Raw genomic sequence first — 23854 nt, forward strand, 5'->3', positions numbered from 1 at the left:
CGGACCTGATTGAAAGCTCAATACATCTCTATGGACAAGCAGATGTGGACAATTTACACCTGTCCACCTCCGAGACTGTTCAGGTCCTGCATTAAAACGGAAAAGGACTACATCCCTTTTCTTTTTTCTGAACCTAAAGTGAGGGATCGGTGGTAGCCCTATGTAAATAGACAGAGGGCTCAGTTTATGTCGGACCCCCAATAGAGCTAGCACATGTCTGCTCATGTCCACCAGACACAAAATTCCGGGCATGGATGTAAAAAAATGACATCTCTCCCATTCAGCTCAGATTCTGCTCAGATTCAGGTCTGCTCTTGGATCCCCTGATCTAAGTGGACTACGCTGCATGCAAAAGGAGCCTAAAAATATTTTAAGTGCAAATACCATTTTTTAATCTTGCCAGAAATGTGCTGTTTGGTTCCAAAATTCCAACTTAAAAAAAAGATGGGCTATACATCATTATTTCTTTTTCAACTTTCACTCCCTTGATACCATGTACTTATGGGTGTAAACACAAAGATATAATTAATTTATTGTTTGCAGGATCAGCAATTGAAAATAAAGGGAGAATGTAAATTTTTTTTTTTAAATAAAACAAATACAGTCACCACATCTAAGGACTAGTAAGCTGCCATATATATATATTCCTTTTTTTTTGGGGGGGGGGGGGGGGGGGTGTTAGATAAACTTCAATGAGATTATTTACTGGATGGCTTTTTAATGTACAGCCAATTATGGCTTGCTTATTTTATAAGACATATTTAATATTCAGTAATACTCCAGCACTAAATGTAGATGATGGGAACCAGTCTCCAAACTACTGGTTTAAAGGACAAGTTCACCTTTAGAAGCATGTTACCCCCACATTTAGGGTGTTATGTGTAATATGCTCTGCACTGGCTTCACAGAGTTCTGTGAATGAATGAACTACAACTACAGTCTTCCATTGGACATGGCTTGTAGTTCTCAATGAACTGAGTTCTCTTGTGGTTCATTGATCTTCCTTCTCTTCAGTGACTGCCTGCCCGTGAAGGTACCAGAAGGTATGGTTAGATAGCTATAATGTGAGTCTTCAGGAGCCTGGCATTGCACTTGCACACATTGTCCTTGTGATCTACTGATCATGGGTGCAATGCTTTCCAGGCTCCTGTGGCAAAAAAAAAAAATGCATATTTTTTTTCTACAGAATTATGTGAATAATGCATAAATAGTTTTTTTCACAAAATGCAAACTTTTAACTAAGGTAAGCTAAGTTCTTGGTGCGTACATGGATCTGAGGAACATGGGAAATACATATGTCTTTGTAGCTAGAGATAGAATGTAACAATTCTAGAGGGAATTATCACATAAATGTAACCATTGCTTTTAACTAGACAAGTAGAGAAGCCGCACTTGTCAACTTGGAGCGAATGCAATCAATCTTCATTAGTCCTGCCCTTTTAACACACTCAGTGACAGATGCCCAGTCATGTTGCTTGCCTAAACAAAATAGCTGTATATAACAATAGTTAGATATTCACTTCTTTTTTTTTTTATATAGTTTTTTTTTGTAGTATTTGTAATGTTTCATGTATTTTGTACGTGTTTGTTGTGTGTATATATATATATATATATATATATATATATATATATATATTTTTTTTTTTTTTTTTTTTCACTTCACTGTAATCATAGGTTTCTAGTTACTATTTAAATTGTAATTTTCCTGTTTTTTTTTACATGGATCATAATCTTTAAACAGTTATCTTACCTTTTAAAAAAAACAAAAAAACAAAACAAAGAACTCTATACAGTCACACTACACTGTAGCAACACCCTATGCTCATCAGATCTTATAGCCATGCTTCTTTTGCAGTTAAACATCTGTGGGCCATATTTCCAATAATAGAAACTGGCTGGAAAAAATGCTACTCCTTTACATTGCTTCCTCCAGTCTCACTACTTTAATAGAGTGGTTGGTAGTATGAACACTCTCTAGGTGCTCCCATTCTTTTCCCATGATCTGTGCATGAACCATGCGCTCTCCCTCTTTGTAAGCTCTGATGAGCTCAGCAGCTGCAATATGGAAGAGAGAGGGAGCGCTCTGCTCATTGTTGGTTCCGGGAAAAGAAATGTGCTCTCTCCTATAGTGCTTGTCCCAATGGCTGCTCAATAATAGTAGTAAAGGAGGATAGAGCCATATGTTGCCAAAGGAGAGGCATGGTTGTTAGATCTGATCAGTATAGGGTATGGTGGAGTGTGACCGCGTAGTGTTTCTTTTTGATAAAGGTAAACTAACCCTTTAACAGATTTGGCTGGGTAAGGTCTTAAAGCCCACTTCCTTCTTCATTGCAACCTCACACCTTCAGTCTCACCCCAGAGTCCCCAAAGCTGTTTTTAGAATTCTCTGAGTACATGTATTTTTGGCAGGTGTATTTGGTTTGGTCTTGTGGTGGGTGGGGCTTGACTACTGTAGAGAACAACCATTCTCTGCAGCATTCTTCGGTGAGCACAGGGGGTTTAATCGCACACCCAAGGGGCATGTCCTTGATGTCCTGGCCTTGAATAAAGATAAAATATTGCATATAAATATTTTATAATTGCATATGAATCAACATGAAGACCAGTTATCTTTTATTGACATGGGTTCTTTACAGAAATAATATTAAATATTACTATCTTCTGAAGAAGTAAATGTTGCTTCAAGAAACACGTTGCGTGTTAGGATATCAACTGGCTATTTATATATAAATATATGTTATGATACAACTGCTCATCATTTTTAATGTAATTTTAATATGATTTTAATTATGTATTTGAATACAAAATGGACCCTTTAAGAATGCTGTGATTTGCTGTTTTTAGGTGCAGCTCCTTTAAAGTCCCGCAGGCAATTTTTGTGTTTGAGTATTTTCATATATCAGAGACTGAGCTGCACCTTCATTCATTGCACCTTGACATTGTGTATTGTGTACAGTTTTTATCTTTAGCTGCTCTGTTTAAAATAATTTGTTGTTTGCAAATGATGGTACATATTTTACATTTTTCGTTGCTTGAATTTAAATTGTAGCTACACAGTCCTTGGGGGAAATATGATTAGGTTTTAAACAGGATCACAAAACAGTACAGGTTCCTTGCAAAGATATGGTGTGGTGTTGTTATTTCAGTCCATTGCATACATATTCCAGTGTGTTGCATTTCTGCAGAGAAATAAATTTTCTTTTATCACTTTTATGGGACCCTGGTGGCAGTGATAATGTAAAATCTGACTATTCCTAAAATGTGTGAGGACAACCTGGGCTTCTTTGGATGTTTTAGCATCTTCTTGTCTCTCTCTCTAGGATGTGTTAAACAATTTGGGGTCCTGTGAATTGGATGAAGATGATCTTATGCTTGACCTGGAGTTTACAGAAGAACAGCAGCTTCGAAAAGGTAAGCAAAATGGAATAATGTGTTTGTTAGTCATACAGTGCTATGGAACATATTGTACAATTCTCTCCATGACTATTATATGGTTGTCTTATGTCTGCAAGGATTAGTGATTAGTGCTTATTTATCCCGCAATGAAGGAAACCTAAAATAATGAGGGATGATTGTAATTTCCATATTTTTATACATATTCACCACAGTTATAAGAAATAGGGCATACCTTTCCAGCAAACAAGCAGCTGCAGCAAGTATTCAACCCTTCCAGGTGGGTTAAATTAATTCTTCCATGCGGTGGTTCCTCCCACCAATTTGTATGTTCTGCAATGATGTACAAGTAAGTCACTTTAATGACAAATATGAGAGTGCATTTAAGATGTTCTTTTGCATGCTTAAAATTAACTTATGCAGGGACAAGCATCAATTTCTCTTTTGCGTCATCCATCTACAGTGCCTTGCGAAAGTATTCGGCCCCCTTGAACTTTTCAAACTTTTGCCACATTTCAGGCTTCAAACATAAAGATATAACATTTTAATTTTTTGTGAAGAATCACCAACAAGTGGGACACAATTGTGAAGTGGAACGAAATCTATTAGATAATTTAAGCTTTTTTAGCAAATAAAAAACTGAAAAGTGGTGCGTGCAAAATTATTCGGCCCCTTTACTTTCAGTGCAGCAAACTCACTCCAGAAGTTCAGCGAGGATCTCTGAATGATCCAATGTTGTCCTAAATGACTGATGGTGATAAATAGAATCCACCTGTGTGTAATCAAGTCTCTGTATAAATGCACCTGCTCTGTGATAGTCTCAGGGTTCTGTTGAAAGTGCAGAAAGCATCATGAAGACCAAGGAACACAACAGGCAGGTCAGTAATACTGTTGTCTGAAGTTTAAAGCCGGATTTGGATACAAAAAGATTTCCCAAGCTTTAAACATCCCAAGGAGCACTGTGCAAGCGATCATTTTGAAATGGAAGGAGTATCAGACCACTGCAGATCTACCAATACCTGGCCGTCCCTCTAAACTTTCAGCTCAGACAAGGAGAAGACTGATCAGAGATGCAGCCAAGAGGCCCATGATCACTCTGGATGAACTGCAGAGAACTACAGCTGAGGTGGGAGAGTCTGTCTATAGGACAACAATCAGTCGTACACTGCACAAATCTGGCCTTTATGGAAGAGTGGCAAGAAGAAAGCCATTTCTCAAAGATATCCATAAAAAGTCTTGTCTAAAGTTTGCCACAAGCCACCTAGGAGACACACCAAACATGTGGAAGAAGGTGCTCTGGTCAGATGAAGCCAAAATCAAACTTTTTGCCCACAATGCAAAACGACATGTTTGGCGTAAAAGCAACACAGCTCATCACCCTCAACACACCATCCCCACTGTCAAACATGGTGGTGGCAGCATCATGGTTTGGACCTGCTTTTCTTCAGCAGGGACAGGGAAGATGGTTAAAATTGAGGGGAAGATGGATGCAGCCAAATACAGGACCATTCTGGATGAAAACCTGTTGGAGTCTGCAAAAGACCTGAAACTGGGACGGAGATTTATCTTCCAACAAGACAATGATCCCAAACATACAGCAAAATCTACAAAGGAATGGTTCACAAATAAACGTATCCAGGTGTTAGAATGGCCAAGTCAAAGTCCAGACCTGAATCCAATCGAGAATCTGTTGAAAGAGCTGAAAACTGCTGTTCACAAACGCTCTCCATCCAACCTCACTGAGCTCAAGCTGTTTTGCAAGGAAGAATGGGCAAGAATTTCAGTCTCTCGATGTGCAAAACTGATAGAGACATACCCCAAGCGACTTGCAGCTGTAATCGCAGCAAAAGGTGGCTCTACAAAGTATTAACGCAGGGGGCCGAATAATTTTGCACGCCCCACTTTTCATTTTTTTATTAGTTAAAAAAGTTTCAAAAATCCAATAGATTTCGTTCCACTTCACAATTGTGTCCCACTTGGTGATTCTTCACAAAAAATAAAAATTTTATATCTTTATGTTTGAAGCCTGAAATGTGGCAAAAGGTTGAAAAGTTCAAGGGGGCCGAATACTTTCGCAAGGCACTGTATACTGCACAAATTTTACTTCTCATCCCTTCACTTCTCTAAGGCTCAGTTTGGGCACCAAGAAAGCCCTGTGTAAGCTGGAAATCATAACATGGAGCTTACACAACTTGGAGCCTCCAAGTAACAGCACTGAGTGCCTGAGCAGCCAATCATCAAACACCAGCTCTGGCTCATGAGAGGAAGGGACAGTGTGGTTGATTTACTAAGGGCAATTAAAATGCAGTTTCACTCTGCAAGAGCAGTTGCTTCGGAGCTCTGTAAATAAGCAGAGGCTCTGCTGACTTCCATTGTCCAATCATACGCAAGAAAGAATGCTGTTTTTTTTCCTTGCATGTGATTGGGTATTTTTGGCAAAGTGTAGCTTTACCTAATTTACTAAGCTCTGGGGCAACTGCACTTGCAGAGTGCAACTGCACTTTGCAAATTGCACACCTTATTTGCCTTTGGTAAATCAACCCCAGTGTCACAGTGGTGGATTTACTAGGCAAAGGCAAATAGACTGCACTTTGCAAAGTGCAGTTGCACTCTGCAAGTGCAAATGCTCCAGAGCTTAATAAATTAGGTAAAGTTTTACTTTGCAAAGAACACCCAATCACGTGCAAGATAAAAATAACAAAACAGCATTTTTGCTTGCATATGATTGGATGGTGGAAGTCAACAGAGCTTCTGTTCATTTATTAAGCTCTGGAGCAAATACACTTGCAAAGTGCAACTGCCAATCTTTCATTAGTAAATCCACCCCACAGGTTTTTCATACCTGGAAGTTCCAGTTTTTTGTCACTTTTTGATGAAAGGGAAAGGAAACATAATATAAGCTATTAGAGAGTTCAGCATTAAAGTAAACCATGTTGCTTTGCTCTGTATGGGCAAAAATCTTCTTGTTAACAATGTTTTGGTACATGTAAACCTAAACTGACCAAATCCACAAAAACTACAATAAAAGCAGTAGACAGTGAAAAACATTTGTTTAGAGGATCCCCAAACCCACGCTCTACATATGAGAGAATTAAAGGACCTATCCTTATTCTCAGCATGTCTCGGCATAGTTAATCAGGCCTCAATTAGGAAAAAAAAAACCTGTGCCTCTATAAACTAGCTTCTTCCAGTGCTTCATGTGTCTGTCCAAAAGCACAGACATAGCAGGAATTCAACTAATTCCCAATTATCTTAAAGGTGAGTGGCACAGCCAATAAATTATTCTGGGTGTCTGGTTTAGGAGATTGGTTTATTTGCATATTAGCAGTTCTGCCAGCGTCAGAAACTTAGACAAAAATGTCTATAGAATTGATTTAGAAATCTAAACAACGCTGCCATTAGAAACTATAAAACATTTAGGCTGTTTTTAAAAGCAGCATTCATTTGCTTCTGTCTGCTTTTTTATTACCAGAATGTTTCTACTAGTGAGTTAAACTGAAAAACTTTGTTTTCTAATATACTTATTTTAAAGAACAGTTTTATTTTATATAATTGACCAATGGTTATTAAGTGGTAACTATTTATAAATATAGTAGTAAGAAACACTATTCTATAAGGTTTTCTGGTTTGTTCGGTAAGGTTGTTGTTTATTAAAGTGCTGTATTTTTACATTATTGAACCCCTTAAAGCATAAATGTGGCAACAGGGCAAGTGTACCTTAGATTCCAGCTGCAGCAGAAATTTGTCTGTCTTGTTCTAAGGAGCGTTCCATCGATGCCCTCAGAACTGTAACTGTGCTTTTACTGACAGCTCACCAGGGTTGCTCTTAGAAACTACAGGGCCCCATACAGGCAACCTGACAGCGCCCCCCCTCCAAAAAAAAAACCCTGTTTACTATGCTTCAATTAGGAATGAACACAATGAGGGATCAGTGCAGATCACTCAGTGTGTCTATTCAGGGAAGGAAGGGGCTGGTAATTGTGACATTTTCCGGACACTTCCCACACTCTCCATCCTGAAGGATCCTGTTGTGTGCTTGCAACTGCCAGTGGGAAGGAAAGGAGGGAAGCCAGCAGCACTGTGGGGGCACACAGGCAGGTGTGGGCAGCAGGGGAAAACTATGGTGCACAAGGAGGCATTTACTGGAACCCCGTGGTGGCCGCTCCATACGGGGGGTGCAAGGGCACCCCCCTAATGCATGTGCCTGGCCCCTAATCTACATTCCGGGCACCGGACTCCTGTATGGGCAGACAGTTACTGGAATGCAATGAACTACAAGAGAACTCACCAGTGCCCCCCCTTTTGATTGAGAACTACAAGCCATCTGCCATGGTAGTAGATAGTAGCTGTATTTCATTCATTCACAGATTGCTGTGAAAGAATCACCTGGCCATGAGGGCAGAGCCCTGCAGGGCCATGCTTTCTAAAATTGTGACAGTGGTGTGGGGAGAATATCCCCCAAATGCTGTCACAGTGGGGAATCGGAGGGATGCAGGTAGGTGTTCTTTTGGTAACATGTTACATCCAAAATACAGTGTACCATATAACGAGTTACCAAATTTGAACCTATCCTTTATTAACCCGTTCTCCTTTTTTCAAGAAAAAAATATGTACACATTTAGTACATACACACCTAGTCTGTAAACACTGAGCCCCAAAGTAGAAGCAGGTCTTTTTGTAAAAGTTCAAAACTCCAAGCACAATTCTCAGAGAAAAAGAAAATATATATACTGTACATTGGTAAAAATGGCCACAAATGGACATGCAGGCCCATCACTGGCAGCAAAATCCTATTATCAGTTGCTGCAATGTAATGGAATGTGTTGATTGTTGTCCTGACATGGCAATCCTTTGCCCAAGTGAGATTCCTTCAAATCCTGTTTTGCACTTATTATTTAAGTATCCCTGTTCTCTTCCACATTCATCATACTATTTCTCAATTGTAAGCTCTAACGAGTAGGGCCCTCTGATCCCTCCTGTATTGATTTGTATTGTAAGTGTACTGTCTGCCCTCATATTTTAAAGCTCTGCGCAAACTGTTGGCGCTATATAAATCCTGAATAATAATAATAATAATACTATAATATTTTCTAGAGTGACCACTAGTAATGTAGAATAAAGGTCAACTAAACCAAGACTTATAGGTTTGGCTGTAGATATTAGTAATTTATCAGGATGACACCCTGCTAATTGTTGCAAAGTTTTCTCAGAAGTCTTTTTGGCATTTCAAATTTCAAATGGACAAAACATAAAGCATTGCTTTATTCTTGCACGTAAATGTTTAAACTAATTTATGTATGATTATATTAAACTATGCACATCATTCAATTGCACTTAGCTCTGGTTAGTTGAGATTCGTTAGTTTAGGTTTGCTAGTAGACTTGTGCAATTTGTTTGGTTCCAAATAATTTTTTTAACAAATTTTGACAAATTTGTTAATTCGGAAACACCCGAATTATCAAAAACCTGTATAACAAATTTTTCAGAATATTCGGAAATTATTATTATTATTATATAGGATTTATGTAGTGCCAACAGTTTGCCCAGCGCTTTACAACATGGGGGGCAGACAGTAAACTTACAATACAAATCAATACAGGAGGGATCAGAGGGCCCTGCTTGTTTGAGCTTACAATCTAGAAGGGAGGGTCAAGTGGAATGAAAGGTAATAACTGTGGGGGGTGAGCTGATGGAGAAAATGAAAATACAGTTGTTAGGTGTGGGTAGGGTAGGCTTCTCTGAACAGAAGGGTTTTCAGGGATTGTCTAAAAGCTAATAGTAGTAGTTATGGGGACAGATTGGGGTAAGGCATTCCATAGGATTGGAGAGACTCTGGAAAAGTCCTGGAGGCGAGCATGGGAGGAGGTGACGAGGGAGCTAGAGAACAGGAGTTCTTAAAGGAAACAAAGAGAACGATTAGGTTGGTATTTAAAGACTAGGATAGTGATGTAGCTGGGGGCTAAGTTGTGAATGGCTTTGTAAGTAGCTGTTAGTATTTTGAATTTAATTTGTTGGGTGAGCGTAAGCCAGTGGAGGGATTGACAGAGAGGAGTAGCAGACACAGAGCGATTGGTAAGGTGGATGAGTCTGGCAGCAGCATCCATGATGGATTGAAGGGATGATAGATTATGTAAAGGTAATCCAGTGAGGAGGGAGTTGCAGTGGTTGAGGCAAGAGATGACCAGGAACTGAATTATGAGCTTTGTTGTGTCATTGGTTAGAAAGGGGCATATTTTGGAGGTGTTACGGAAGTTGAGGCGGCAAATTTTGGACAGTGATTGGGCATGGGGCTTAAAGGAGAGTTTAGAGTCCAGGACTACACCTAGAACCTTGGCATGCAAGAATGGGTTTATAGCTGTGCCATCGATTTTGACAGAGAGATCAGGCGAAGAATTATAAGTTCAGTTTTGGATAGACTGAGTTTGAGGAAGTGGTGTGACATCCAGACTGATATATCTGATAGTAAATTACCCGATATACCTAATCGAAGAATTACCTGAATGCCGCATTTAAACGAATAGGACGTAATGCATTAATAATAATAATAAATGACAATAATAATATTATTAATAACGGTTTTATTATTATTTATTATTAATTTGTTTTGTTCCATTTGTTTAGATGTGGCATTCGTTATTTCAGGTAATTCCCAAATTTGAAAGGAAATTCCAATATATATATATATAATTTAACCTCCTTATTGGTGTTTCTGAGAATGACTCGGGGTGAATTTTCAGTACCAAAAGCAGTAACCCGAGCCACACTCGGGATCGCATCACAGGATCCACAAAGTTACTTGTCCCCAGGATCCTATGATGTCTCCCCTATGTGTGTGTGAGCCGTGTCCTCCGCTCGATTCATCACAGTGCCGAGCTCTATTCCCTGTGAGCGTTGCGACTTTACATCAAAAGCGTTTTTAAACCAGCAAGAAAACAGCAATAATAAATTAGAATCACTTGCAGAATTGAGTGATAGTGATTCATGGGGAAATCCATCATCAAACACTGAAAGTAATGACAGTGACAATTCTGCAACTTAGAAAATTTCAGTGTTTTTGATTTGATTACATTATTGAATAATTTGTATTATATTATTTTTTGTTATAATTATTTATAGTTATTTATTATATTATAATTTATGATTTAGTGTTTCAAACTTTATCATACCTGGGATGTCTACTAGACTTTTGTTTGGACAGATTTAGTTTATGTGTTATTCCTAAGAATTACAGGCCTACAATATAAAATGCTTTGAGCATCAAAAATCTGACATAATCATACCGCCAGGGAAATTAATAGTCAGTTATTATTAGTTACTTTTTGGATTTTATTTCTTACTTTCGGATTATTGAATTTTCGAATTTACAAAATTAGGAATTTATAAAATTTTCTAATTTACTAATTGCGATCAGAATGAATGACCCAAAAAATGAAAAAAAAAAAACAGGTGAGATGAAAATGAACACATTTTTCTGCAGTGCACATGTCTCTTTGCCAGCATTTAAGGCTAAATGAGGTTTATGTAGAAGGCTATAGTTACAATCAGATTACAGCAAGAATCAAACTACGTATGTCATAATGGAGCCTTAGCACCAGCATAAAATCCAGTCCCTCCAAATTCAGCTGCAGATAAAGTTCATTGCTGTCTGTGTGAGAGCAGCTATCTATAAGTAGTGGTCCAACATGCCTCCTGCTGTACTTATACCTAAGATGGGGATTTGTCAAGAGTAGCTGCTGCTCCCACATAGAGAGCAGAAGTTCTTATCTTCAGATTGATGTCTGTTACTTGGATTTTGTGATGATGCTGGGGCTCTATTATGAATCCAAAGTAAAAAACTTACAAGGTAGTTTTTTGCGGCACAATAATGTTTTTCTATATCCTGCAACACAAACGTTCTATGGGCATTAATATAGTGGTTGACAACGGATTCAGTTGTCATGTTGTAATACGTTTTAGCTTCCTTCTATAATCCTAATAATTATAAACTTGAGCCTTCCTACTCAACTTTAAGTGTTTGCATTCAAATCAAGTAGAAATTAAAAGTAAAATTTTGCCTTGGAGCAATGGTAAAATGTTTTCTGTATCTCCTGCTATTGTTCTTATTCTGAGCCATATAATTAAAAAGAATTTACACAAAATAAGTGAAACTATGGTCAGAAACGAAACACCTCTCCAGTGATGAAATGTCCATATGTGATTTTAAATATTACAAATATTTAGAACCTTTTGAGAACAAGTTATAGTGTCATGTTCATGTAGGGGAGAGTCTATTTACTCACCATACTTGGATATAGGAGAAACTTCATTTCCCTCAGCTTCTTGGGTTCCTGGGGTTGTGATCCCGAACCTGTTTTTATGATTGTTTTTATCTTTGCACCTGTTTAGTAAACTGAAATTTACAGCTGCTCTCTGATCATTTGACAAATTACCTATTTTGTTAAACTCATTCACTGATCCATCATACAGTAAGTAATGATGGGTCGAACACCCCCCCCCCCCCCTTCGATTCACAGTGGAACTCCCAAACAGCGGAAAAGTTTTAACCGAACGCCGAGCCCCATTGAAGTCCTTGGGATTCGTACAGGAAAAATCAAAAGTGCCCATTTTGAAGGCTTATATATAAAAGGGGTATATGGGTCTGGGTACTGCGGGATCAATGCCAAAAAAAAAAAAATCCTAAAAACAATTGTTTTTTTCAGGAGCAGCATTTTTAATGATGCTTAAAGTGCAACAATAAAATTTAAAAAATCCTTTAACCGGCTCCCGACCGGCTCCTGTATAAATATGTCGGCAGAATGGCACGGCTGGGCAAAGTAACGTAACTGTACATTACTTTGATTTCCTGCCGTGTGCGCGCGCACCTGCCGAGAGCTCCGTGACCGTGGTCGCGGGTCCCGCGGACTCAATCACCGTGGGAATACCCACGATCGTGTCACGGAGCTCAAGAACGGGGAGATGCCAATGTAAACAGCATCTCCCCATTCTGCCTAGTAACAGCACACTAATGTGATATCACACACAGCCACGCCCCCTTACAGTTAGAAATATGCCCCTAGGAACACTTAACCCCTACACTGCCACCATGTGGTTAACCCCTTCACTGCCAGTCACATTTTTACCGTAATCAATGCAATTTTATAGCATTGATCGCTGTATTAATGCCAATGGTCCCAAAAATGTGTCAAAATTGTCCATTGTGTCCGCCAAAATGTCGCAGTCATGATAAAAATTGCTAATCTCCGCCATTACTAGTAAAAAAAATAATTATTAATAAAAATGCCATAAAACTATGCCCTATTTTGTAGACCAGGGATATGCAATTAGTGGACCTCCAGCTGTTGCAAAACTACAAGTCCCATCATGCCTTTGCCTCTGGGTGTCATGTTTGTTGCTGTTGGAGTCTTTCTATGCCTCATGGCACTTGTAGTTCTGCAACAGCTGGAGGTCCGCTAATTGCATATCCCTGTTGTAGACACTATAACTTTTGTGCAAACCAATTAACAACTGCTTATTGTGATTTTTTTTACCAAAAATATGTAGAAGAATACGTACTGGCCTAAACTGAGGGAAAAAAATGATTTTTATATATTTTGGGGGATATTTATTTAAGCAAAAAGTAAAAAATAATGCGTTTTTTTCAAAATTGACGCTCTTTTTTTGTTTATAGCGTAAAAAATAAAAACTGCAGAGATGATCAAATACCACCAAAAGAAAGCTCTATTTGTGGTAAAAAAAGGACGTCAATTTTGTTTGGGAGTCACATCGCACGACTGCGCAATTGTCAGTTAACACGACGCAGTGCCGAATTCGCAAAAAATGCTCTGGTCAGGCAGGGGGTAAATCCTTCCGGGGCTGAAGTGGTTAACCACTTCAATACAGGGCACTTTCACCCCCTTCCTGCCCAGGCCAATTTTCAACTTTTAGCGTTGTAACATTTTGAATGACAATTGCGCGGTCATGCAACACTGTACCCAAATGATAATTTTTTTGGTGTTATTTGATCATCTCTGTGGTATATATTTTTTGCTCTATAAACAAAAAAAGACTGACAATTTTGAAAAAAACACAATATTCTTTGATTTTTGCTATAATAAATCTAATATTTATAATTAATATCGCAATTTAAAAAAAAAAAAACATTTTTTTTCCTCAGTTTAAGCCAATATGTATTCTTCTAGCCACTGATTACCATATAAATGTCACTAGCAGAGAAGGGGTTAATACTAGGGGGCACTCAAGGAGTTAAATGTGTTCCCTGACGTAGTGTTCTGTGGGGGGATGGGACTGACTGGGGGAGAAGATCGATCCTATATACTAGGAACGCACGATCTGTCTCCTCTCCCCTGACAGGACATGGATCTGTGTGTTTACACACACAGATCCACGTTCCTGCTCTGTCACGAGCAGCGGACATTGCTCAGGAGAGAAGAGGAGGATGTCATATGATGCCCGCCCAGAATAAGAGCTCTCTCTGTGGGTGTCATATGACTATGGTCGGGATGGGAAGTAGTTAAATATAGTGCCTGGGGGGTCCCTTTAGTCTTTAGATTTTTTTTTTTTTAAATCAGATTTAAATTGACTAGTAGTTGTAACTGCCGGCATCCGGCTATTGAAAAGAAAAGTGGTGTGGGCCCCCTCCCCCCAGTCCCCCCCAGTCTATACCAGACCTTAAGGGGTAGGTACTTGTATTAGTTCTATGCATAAATACATTTAAAGTGATTGTAAACAATCACATTATGAAGCAACCCATCCAGTTTAAAATAGAAATGAAAGGCAAAAAATTGTGTATAGATATAAAAAAAAAACATTATAAATCCTTTTTTTCCTTTTTTTATTTGTGGATCACAATTCCTCTGATGTTTCTTTTGTCAGCTGTATAAGAGCTGGGGAAGGGGGAAACAATATCACACTGATGTTGCCAGTGAAAGGGTGTTTTGGGGGCGGGGGGCATGTCAGAACAAGTGTGATCATTGGGGGAAAGCATGCTGTGTGTGTTTACGGTTCTCTGAGCAATCTGTCATCTCCCCTACACACCTCCTTCGGTTAGAACACACACTAGAGAACACAGTTAACCCCTTTATCACCCCCTAGTGTTAACCCCTTCCCTGGCAGTGACATTTGTACAGTAATCAATGCATTTTTATAGCACTGATCGCTGTATAAATTCCACTGGTCCCAAAAATGTGTCAAAAGTGTCTGACGTGTCCGCCATAATGTTGCAGTCCCAATAAAAATCGCAGATCGCGGCCATTACTAGTAAAAAAAAATAATAATAATAAAAATGCCACAAAACTATCCCCTATTTTGTAGATGCTATAAGGTTTGTGCAAACCAATCAATATATACTTATTGCGATTTTTTTTACCAAAAATATGTAGAAGAATACATATTGGCCTAAACTATATATAAAAATAACTATATATCGAAATATTTTTTTTTATATTTTTGGGGGATATTTATTATAGCAAAAAGTTAAAAATATTGCGTTTTTCACAATTTTTCACTGTTGCTTTTTTTTTTGGTTTATAGCGCAAAAAATAAAAACTGTAGAAGTGATCAAATACCACCAAAAGAAAGCTCTATTTGTGGGGGAAAAAAAGGACATTAATTTTGTTTGGGTGCAACGTCTTACGACCACGCAGTTCTCAATTAAAGTGAAGCAGTGCAGAATCACAAAAAGTACTCTGGTCAGAAAGGGAGTAAAATCTTCTGGGGCTGAAGCAGCTAGAGAACTGACTATGGTGTTCTCTCCTGCTTAGTATGGTCAGTTTTTAATAGGAAAGCAGAGGGACTGACAGGAATACCAGACATTTCACACAAAGGAAGCAACACAAAGAGAACAGGATCCTTTCTCATACAAGTACATGGTACAGCAGGCACATATCAGGAATTTGAAATGCTGGGATAACAAACACTTGTTATTATATTATTTAATAATAATTAATTATTATTATTTTTCAAATACACTTTGCATTTCTTTACATGATTGAGGTTTTTACTGTAATGCTAACTTATCATGGCTCAGACACCCAGCAATCAGTCTGCAAAGCACAGCTATGGACCAAGTGCATACTATTACAATGTTATAAGAGGAGAAACAGGCATTTGCCAGTTAGAATGGAAGTTTTACAAGAACACATCATGAATGTATGCTTCACACTGAGTTGGACTTTTAGAAAAAAAAGAAGAAACCAGATAATGCTACAACATGCCTGCTGTCTGAATAATCATGTTCAATATGTGGAAATATTAAAGCTAAAGGATACTTTTCACTTCATTAGTCAGCAGCTGCAAAGCAGAATAATGTTCTGTTATTACATTACCAAATGTGTTTCTTGTCCAATTAAACATTTTACAATGCTGCAGCAGAATGCCTGAATGTTATTTTGATTTTCCATTTAAACTGCTTCTTTGTCCCCAGCTAATGCGTTCTTGCTAAAAGAGTGATTTAAAATAAAAAGTGTTTTTCCTTCTGAAAAGATTGATCATTTAAGATGAAATCCCAAATTTTCCTCTTTTTTTTTTTTAGAAAGTTTAAAATTGAATGTTTTGCTAAGTGAATCCATTAAGTGCTATTTGATTTCTGCTGTGGGCTACGCACACATATACACACTTCTATATAGCAGTGACTAGCATAATTCTATGGCAAACGTTCTCCTATTGGAAACCATGTGCTATACAAATGCAATGAAGCACTTAGAAACATCCATACCCTCAAGTAATATAGCAGTAATGATATAGCTAGCTTTTAGCCAGACCATTTCAGGTTAAAGCTAGGGTATGGATTCAATTAATACAACCCCTGGCTATTTTTATGGTGTCTATACTTATGACCAACAATCTCTGTGACCATGCAATCTATAACAGCTGGTATCTAATGCACTGGTGTATAGAGCATATATTAAAACTGTGTTTTCTTTTGTGTTAAAAAGCTTAAAGCAGAACACTTGGCAGCTATAAAATACAAAAAAGAATTCATTTCTGTATTCATTATTACAATTATAAATGGATTGTTTTTATATAAGCAGTGTAGGTACTTGAGTTTGACGTGGTAGCAGCCTTTTGCAGACCTTTCGCCGAACCCAGAGAAGAAGAGGGAGAAGCATTAGAAGGAGCTATTCGGTTAACAAGCATGCTGATGGGAGGGGAAAGCGGAGTGACAGAGAGATGAGCTCATCCTCTTTCTGGTTCTGCTTTCTTGTCTGGTCAAACGCCTTGGACAGGTTCATGACAGCCTGGTCTTAAAGCCACCTATAGCATTGCTCAAGGTGCTCTGGTAGATCCCGTATCTCACAACAATATAAGGATGTGGGCTGTTTTATGCTTAAGCTCAAAAGCAGGGAAGTATGAGGAGTTAAGAGACGCCACACACCGCTAGTACAACAGGTGAAAAGAAATGTGAACAGCCTCAGCCTTGAGCTCCTCCTGAGTCCCGTCTCTGATGCATTTTGCCCAACCCATCAGATCTTAATCATAGAGATGTCTATGATTAATCCCATATGGGTGGGGCGAAATGCCAGTTTGACCATCCACAAACTGTTCCCTCAAAGTTGGAAGCATGAAATTGTCCAAAATGTGGTATGCTGACGCCTTGAGTTCCCTTTACTGGAACTACGAGGCCAAGCTCAACCCCTAAAAAACAACTCCACACCATGATCCCCCCTCCACCAAATGATTTGGAACAGCACACAAAGCAAGGCCCATAAAGACATGGATGAGCGAGTTTGGGGTGGAGGAACTTTACTGGCCTGCACATATAGTCCTTACCTCAACCCGATAGAACACCTTTGGGATTAATTAGAGTAGAGAATGCAAGCCAGGCCTTTTTGTCCACATCAGTGCCTGACCTCACAAATGCGCTTTTGGAAGAATGGTCAAACATTCCCATAGACACACTCCTAAACCCTGTGGACAGCCTTCCCAAGAGTTGAAGCTTTTACAGCTCCAATGGGTGGGCCAACTCAATATTGAACCTTACATACTAAGACTGGGGTGCCATTACAGTTCATGGGTGTGCAAAGCAGGCATCCTATTACTTTTGACAATATAGTGCATATGTGTTTTTATATATATATATATATATATTGTAATGTTGGGGTGATTAAGCACAATTGGTAGATGCACGTTTTAGTCTACATCAGGCAGGCGTTTTATGGTTAAGGGCCTGGTAGCCCACGTTTATTATAAGAAAACAAAAATATTTAGTTCATCCAGTAATCCCACGCAGGGGTTTAAATTCATTCAGCACACAAATGAACATACCAAGCCACCTGGCTCTCAATTGTCAACAGTTCCTCTGCTTGCTCCCAACAGATTTGTCAACTCTTTCCAGCCCCCTGGACTCACCGACTTCCTTAGTCTTCCTGACTCTCAAGGTTGTCAGCCTTTCCCAGTCCCTTACACGAACTACAGTCTCCCACAGGGCAAACCACTCTTCAGCCAGCAGCAAGCTGTTCACACTCCTCCACCTTCCACACCAACAGCCCTTCATTTATATGGCTTATATGCAGCTGGGCACACACCCTGCTCGTTAACATCAAGACCCAGACACAGGGCTGGAGATATGCAAACTCTGTGTCTGCGTCTCGTTTTCCTCCAATTTCATAGGGACAGAGCCTCGCTCTGTCACATATCCCCCCCCTTTGTTTCGATCCGGAGGGAGGAACACCAGCACCCATCATGATGGTTGGGACACCTCTGTGCTGGCTGTCAGCCACGTAGGCCCAACCTTTTTTCCGGGTGCGCTTCCAGGAACATTCCCCCCTGGATCTTAACAGGTTCCTATATTTTCCTATACTCAGCCTTCCTCTTCTTTTGGGGTCCCTGGGCTTATTCACTTTTCTTGGGGGAACTCTGCCTTCCTTGAGCCCTCCTTTCACCTTACAAATACCCATTTTACCCTTCACCATCTGTATTTCAGGTTTAAAACAGTTTCTCTTGGTACCCACTGCAACCAAATCATTGTTTACAGAACGAACTCTTAACAGATCACAGCTTTCCAATTCAGTGTTTGTTAGAAGAAGACCTGAGGAGGGGCTACATCCGACGGGACCATAGCACAGCTCCATCTCACCCGTTGTCCAACACTCCATGGGTACCTGTTCTAACAAACTACCCTGACCTAAGCATAAACCATTTTTTTCAGGTATACACATTACATTGTTATGGCAACCAATATTAACACTTTCTTCCACAGTGTCTCCAGGCACCTTAACTTGTACCTCTGGGCCAGTGACAGAAAGCATCTCTGCTACTGCTGAGTCCATTCTGGGCCGTTCTTTCTCATGAGGCCTAGCGGGTAAGGCAGTATCTGCGCCCTCTACTGACAACTGCTCCGCCACACCTCGGACCACACCAGCAGAGATGTTTCTAGTCACCGCATCAGACGGAGAGACCTCTGATATCTCAAGCAGTTCTCTCGCGTGCCTTCCATACCAATCAATAACTAGAAGTACGCTCACAGAGAATCTGGAGATCCTGTGCCAAATGGGTAACCATTGGTCCCACCAATTCCACTGTTGGTCAAGGTTTCCCAGCACTGCCTGTACCACTTGGCTCCACCCATTGGTGCTACGCAGCACCACCTGGTCCAACTGCGGTGGAGATACCCAAGTATACAGCAAGTTCATTTTTACCAACTCTAGCATTTCCAGTAAGGTTTCTGTCATCTCTAAACATCCCATGTCTAAACAACAGAACTTTCTAGGGTCCTTTACCCTGTCCAAGACATGGAGGGGCTCAGCGACTGCAGGTTGAGAGGGTGAGACATTTGAAGAGACCTCATCCTCCTTGGAGGTACCCATCATCACAGCTTGTTGCTCCCCTGGAGAGCTGTCAGACACATGTCTCACACTTATCCCTTCTGCACCAGTGTTGGTGAGCCTCTGCAGGTCATTACAAGTCACACTATCACTTTGATACTCAATATCATTTAGCTGTGGAGCTGTGGACAACACATCTGCGATGCCAGTGCCCTGAACTGTTTCTTCAGAGGGGAGGGCATCAACCTTTGCAGGGACCAGGACGCCCTCAACCACCGGCGGCTCTGCGATCCCCCTGTCTGGCATAGCAGTTGTGTCCACACCCTTGTTACTTAAGCTAGCCCTATCCAGCATGGCTAGCAATTGTTTGGCCCAGCTGTCACAGTCCACTGTGGTTCCACCATGGGCGTTCCACAGTGTTGCATCACCTGCTGTAGAAAGCCGCACAGAAACATGGGATTCATTAGCTTTAACTGCACATTCCTCACTTCTATATACATCATTTTGTAACACCATACTTTTATCAACGTTGCATTGGGGTGATGCTTCATCACCTAAAGCTTGGTGCAGCACACCATTTTGAACACCTTTTTCTGGTGGCATTACAGACACATTCAGCTTTGTACACTCAACTTTTGCAGGCTGAATTAACCCCTTGCCCACTGGGCTACATGTAGGGTTGTGGGGCTGCGCCCACACGCTCTCACTGTGTGAATTAGTCCCCCCTTGTTCCACCAGCATAGCACCAGAGCCATCCTGGGCAGCCTCTGACTCCAACACATGGAAACCCCTTGAGACTTCCATGGACAATCCTGTGCCTCTGCCTGTCATGGGAGATCTCCTACTCTCATCACTGGTAGTGAACACATTACCAACCTCACTCTCATATATGACATTACAAGAAATACATGCTTCAATGTCATTACACTCATCACGTTTAGCAATAGTATCACTTTTGTTAGTACGATCATTAGCATTCTCATTACATGTAGACACAACTGCTGTTTTTGTGGTTTGTTTATGAGCCACCATAACCTCTGAGCGACTCTTCACAGCACCTGCTCTCTGTAAAGGGGTACTTTTGCCTATTTGGGCAGCTCCATAGCTGACCTGGGAAACTCTCTGCTCTAACACTGCAAGCTCCTTGGAAGTTTCCCTGGGCAACCCTGCAGCAGCTGTCACTAGGGAACATGGTACCAGCACTGTTTTGGTCACCCCTAGCTCAATTTTCCCAGCCATCTGCTGGATCATAGCAGGCATATGCAGAGTCCCCATGTCCTTTTCAGTCTTTAGCCCTGCGTCTAGTTGGGCTTTACGCTGCGCCTCCCCACTGCTCTGGGTAGCACAATGCAGAAAGTCTATGTCCATTTGTACTGCGGATCTCCCCACTGGACATACTCCCACTTCACTGGATTCAGCATCATAAACTGAAACAGTCTTACCAGTTCCTGCAGCTGATGTCATAGCCTTCACTTGAGTGCGTTGTCTCACTGGTGTGGTGTCTCCACAGGCTGACTCCCCCATGTGGCCAGGGAGCAAAACTGCAGCCTTTCTGGACCCACTGACGCCCCCTGTAGGTAACACAAGATCCTTGTTGCTAGGGGTAACTGCAGACTTGCGCTCCAAAGCTGGTTGGCTATACCTCATGCAGGATTCAGGCTGATATACTCTCCTTTCTGGACTGACCCCTTTGCCTAAGTGGCCATGACAGAAAACCTTACGTTTCTCTGGATTTCCAATTCCTAGGACTTCCGGCGACACTTCTCCCATCCTGGAGCATTGCTGGCGGCCCATGATACGATGGAACTCTCCTCTAAGAAGGATTTCCTCTTTAAACTTGCGATAGTCATCCTGGCCCCCATCCATCAAATGGTAAACCGACCGGAACTCTATCCGCAATAAGGTTTGCAGCAGTTTTGGCCACCGGTCCCTAGGCCATTTTCTCTTTACAGCAACTTTTTCAAATCTTACAAGGAAGTCTCCCACCTCCTCTGTGGGCAGCATGGGTTGCACATAGTCAGAGGCCAAGATCTCAGCCCCTTGCAGTGCACCCCACTCTTTGCGATTCCGCTTGAACCATTCATTCGCTGTCTCACATGTCACTGGCCCCTTTTTACTGGTCCTACAAGGTGGAGACATCTTCTCAGACCATGCTGAGCTCACTTCTTGGCATCTCCTCCATGACTGGCTCTCACTCGTTGCCATTGGATACCACTTCTGAGGACACAGCTGATCACAATCATTAGTAGATGAGCTCCAGAATTCATCAACCTCCCATCCAGCTTGGTTATTCCACAAACATTCCTGTGACAAGGGGCAATGGGCAACAGCATGTCCCCACTCACTACAACGGATGCAGCGCAGAGGCCTCCTTGCGTCATGCTGTGGCACCTTTGGGCTCAGGCTGCCAGGAACAACATCCTCTTTAACTTGATTAAACATGAACTTCTTGCTTTTTGTCTGCCTCATCCTTGCAATCACATGCACACAGCAGCTTGTAACAGTTCTCAGCAAAGAAGGAGAAAAGGAAAAAAAAAAAAATCTGATGTTTGATTCTTCCTTCACAGGTACACAACCCGCATTCAACACAGTCCATCAAATAAACGTATACGCAATGCTGTTCGCCTGGCTGCCACACACAGCTAGCAGCAGTTCCTGATGCGACTCACTGTGGAGCAAGGACCCGGATTCCACCGTCTACATGCCCGCATTCTCCACCACTTGTAATGTTGGGGTGATTAAGCACAATTGGTAGATGCACGTTTTAGTCTACATCAGGCAGGCGTTTTATGGTTAAGGGCCTGGTAGCCCACGTTTATTATAAGAAAACAAAAATATTTAGTTCATCCAGTAATCCCACGCAGGGGTTTAAATTCATTCAGCACACAAATGAACATACCAAGCCACCTGGCTCTCAATTGTCAACAGTTCCTCTGCTTGCTCCCAACAGATTTGTCAACTCTTTCCAGCCCCCTGGACTCACCGACTTCCTTAGTCTTCCTGACTCTCAAGGTTGTCAGCCTTTCCCAGTCCCTTACACGAACTACAGTCTCCCACAGGGCAAACCACTCTTCAGCCAGCAGCAAGCTGTTCACACTCCTCCACCTTCCACACCAACAGCCCTTCATTTATATGGCTTATATGCAGCTGGGCACACACCCTGCTCGTTAACATCAAGACCCAGACACAGGGCTGGAGATATGCAAACTCTGTGTCTGCGTCTCGTTTTCCTCCAATTTCATAGGGACAGAGCCTCGCTCTGTCACAATATATATATATATATATATATATATATATATATATATATATATATACATATATGTATAGTGTATATATATATATATATATATATATATATATATATATATATATATATATATATATATATATATATATATATATATATATATATATATATATATATATATATATATATATACTTTTACCATGTTTTTGTGTCATAAACCTTAGTCATAAACCTACACATATGCTGTGATATAACAAGTTCAAAAAATATGAAAATATAGTTGATATTATTTGAAATAATTAACATTATCAATAAAAAAAAATATGATTGCCCCAAATTGATTGAGTGCCATTTCGATCCACACTTTCACCATATAAAAATCACTAACAGTGATTCAATCATAGTGCAATCCCTTTGCAATGTCTTCAGCACTTTTGTGCCATAGTGCGTAAAACACAGCACACTCACCAGATGTCCATGACCACGTATTGCTAAGTAAGTCTAAATGCGCTCCCAAAACAGGAAAACTTCACAACTGCTCCAATAGGCACTGCTCTGATCATTCTTCTTCAGGCTTCCATGCTTCCTGTTAACTGATCTGTATGTTTTTCATGTTCTCATCATTCCACTTGCCCTCATACATTATACATAAGTGAAAACTTATAGTGCAAACCTGCAAACAGTTTTTTTTTATTTATTTTTTTTAATATTAAGGCAGAATACTCACATAAAAAGTGCTATACACGCTAAAAAAAAAAAAAAAAGCATCGGTCACCATCATTACCACCTCAATACTGAGCACTTAAACTCCTTCCTGCCCAGACCAATTTTGAGCTTTCAGCGCTGACACACTTTGAATGACAATTGCGCGGTCATGCTACACTGACCGCAAATTACATTTTTATCATTTTTTTCCCACAAATAGAGCTTTCTTTTGGTGGTATTTGATCACCTCTACAGTTTTTATTTTTTGCTAAACAAATAAAAAAAGAAAAATTTTGAAAAAATATGTTTTTTTTTTGTTTCAGTTTCAAAACTTTGTAAATAAGTAAGTTTTCTCCTTCACTGATGGGCACTGATGGGGCTGCACTGACGGGCACTGATAAGGTGGCACTGATGAGGTGGCACCAATGAAGTGGCACTGATGAGGTGGCATTGAGGGGCACTGATAGGTGGCACTGATGGGTGGCACTGATGGGCGACACGGATGGACACTGATAGGTGGCACACATTGGCACTGATAGCTGGCACAGATTGGCATGGATAGGCGGCATGAATGGGCATGGATAGGTGGTACAGATGGGCATGGATAGGCGGCATAGATGGGCATGGATGGGCACTGATAGGTGGCATGGATGGGCACTGATAGGTGGCACGGATGGGCACTGATAGGCGGCATTGTATTGTATTGTTTTGTACTGATGGATGCCAATCAGTGCCAAACAATAATGCA

The 23854-nt window shown here is 40.5% G+C and overlaps 1 protein-coding gene across 2 annotated transcripts in view; it reads left to right on the forward strand.

Annotated features, from left to right (window-relative positions):
* Positions 1–23854, forward strand: part of CCSER1 (coiled-coil serine rich protein 1) — a 1276606-nt gene that overhangs the window by 422054 nt on the left and 830698 nt on the right. For both annotated transcript variants that reach the window (XM_077476557.1, XM_077476558.1), the window contains exon 4: positions 3321–3411. In XM_077476557.1, coding sequence (XP_077332683.1) covers positions 3321–3411 — 91 coding nt within the window. The remainder of the gene's footprint in view (positions 1–3320; positions 3412–23854) is intronic.

Source organism: Lithobates pipiens, unplaced genomic scaffold (genome assembly GCF_037356315.1).
Source record: "Lithobates pipiens isolate NorthernLeopardFrog02 unplaced genomic scaffold, aLitPip1_a1.2 Scaffold_13, whole genome shotgun sequence".
NCBI lineage: Eukaryota > Metazoa > Chordata > Amphibia > Anura > Ranidae > Lithobates > Lithobates pipiens.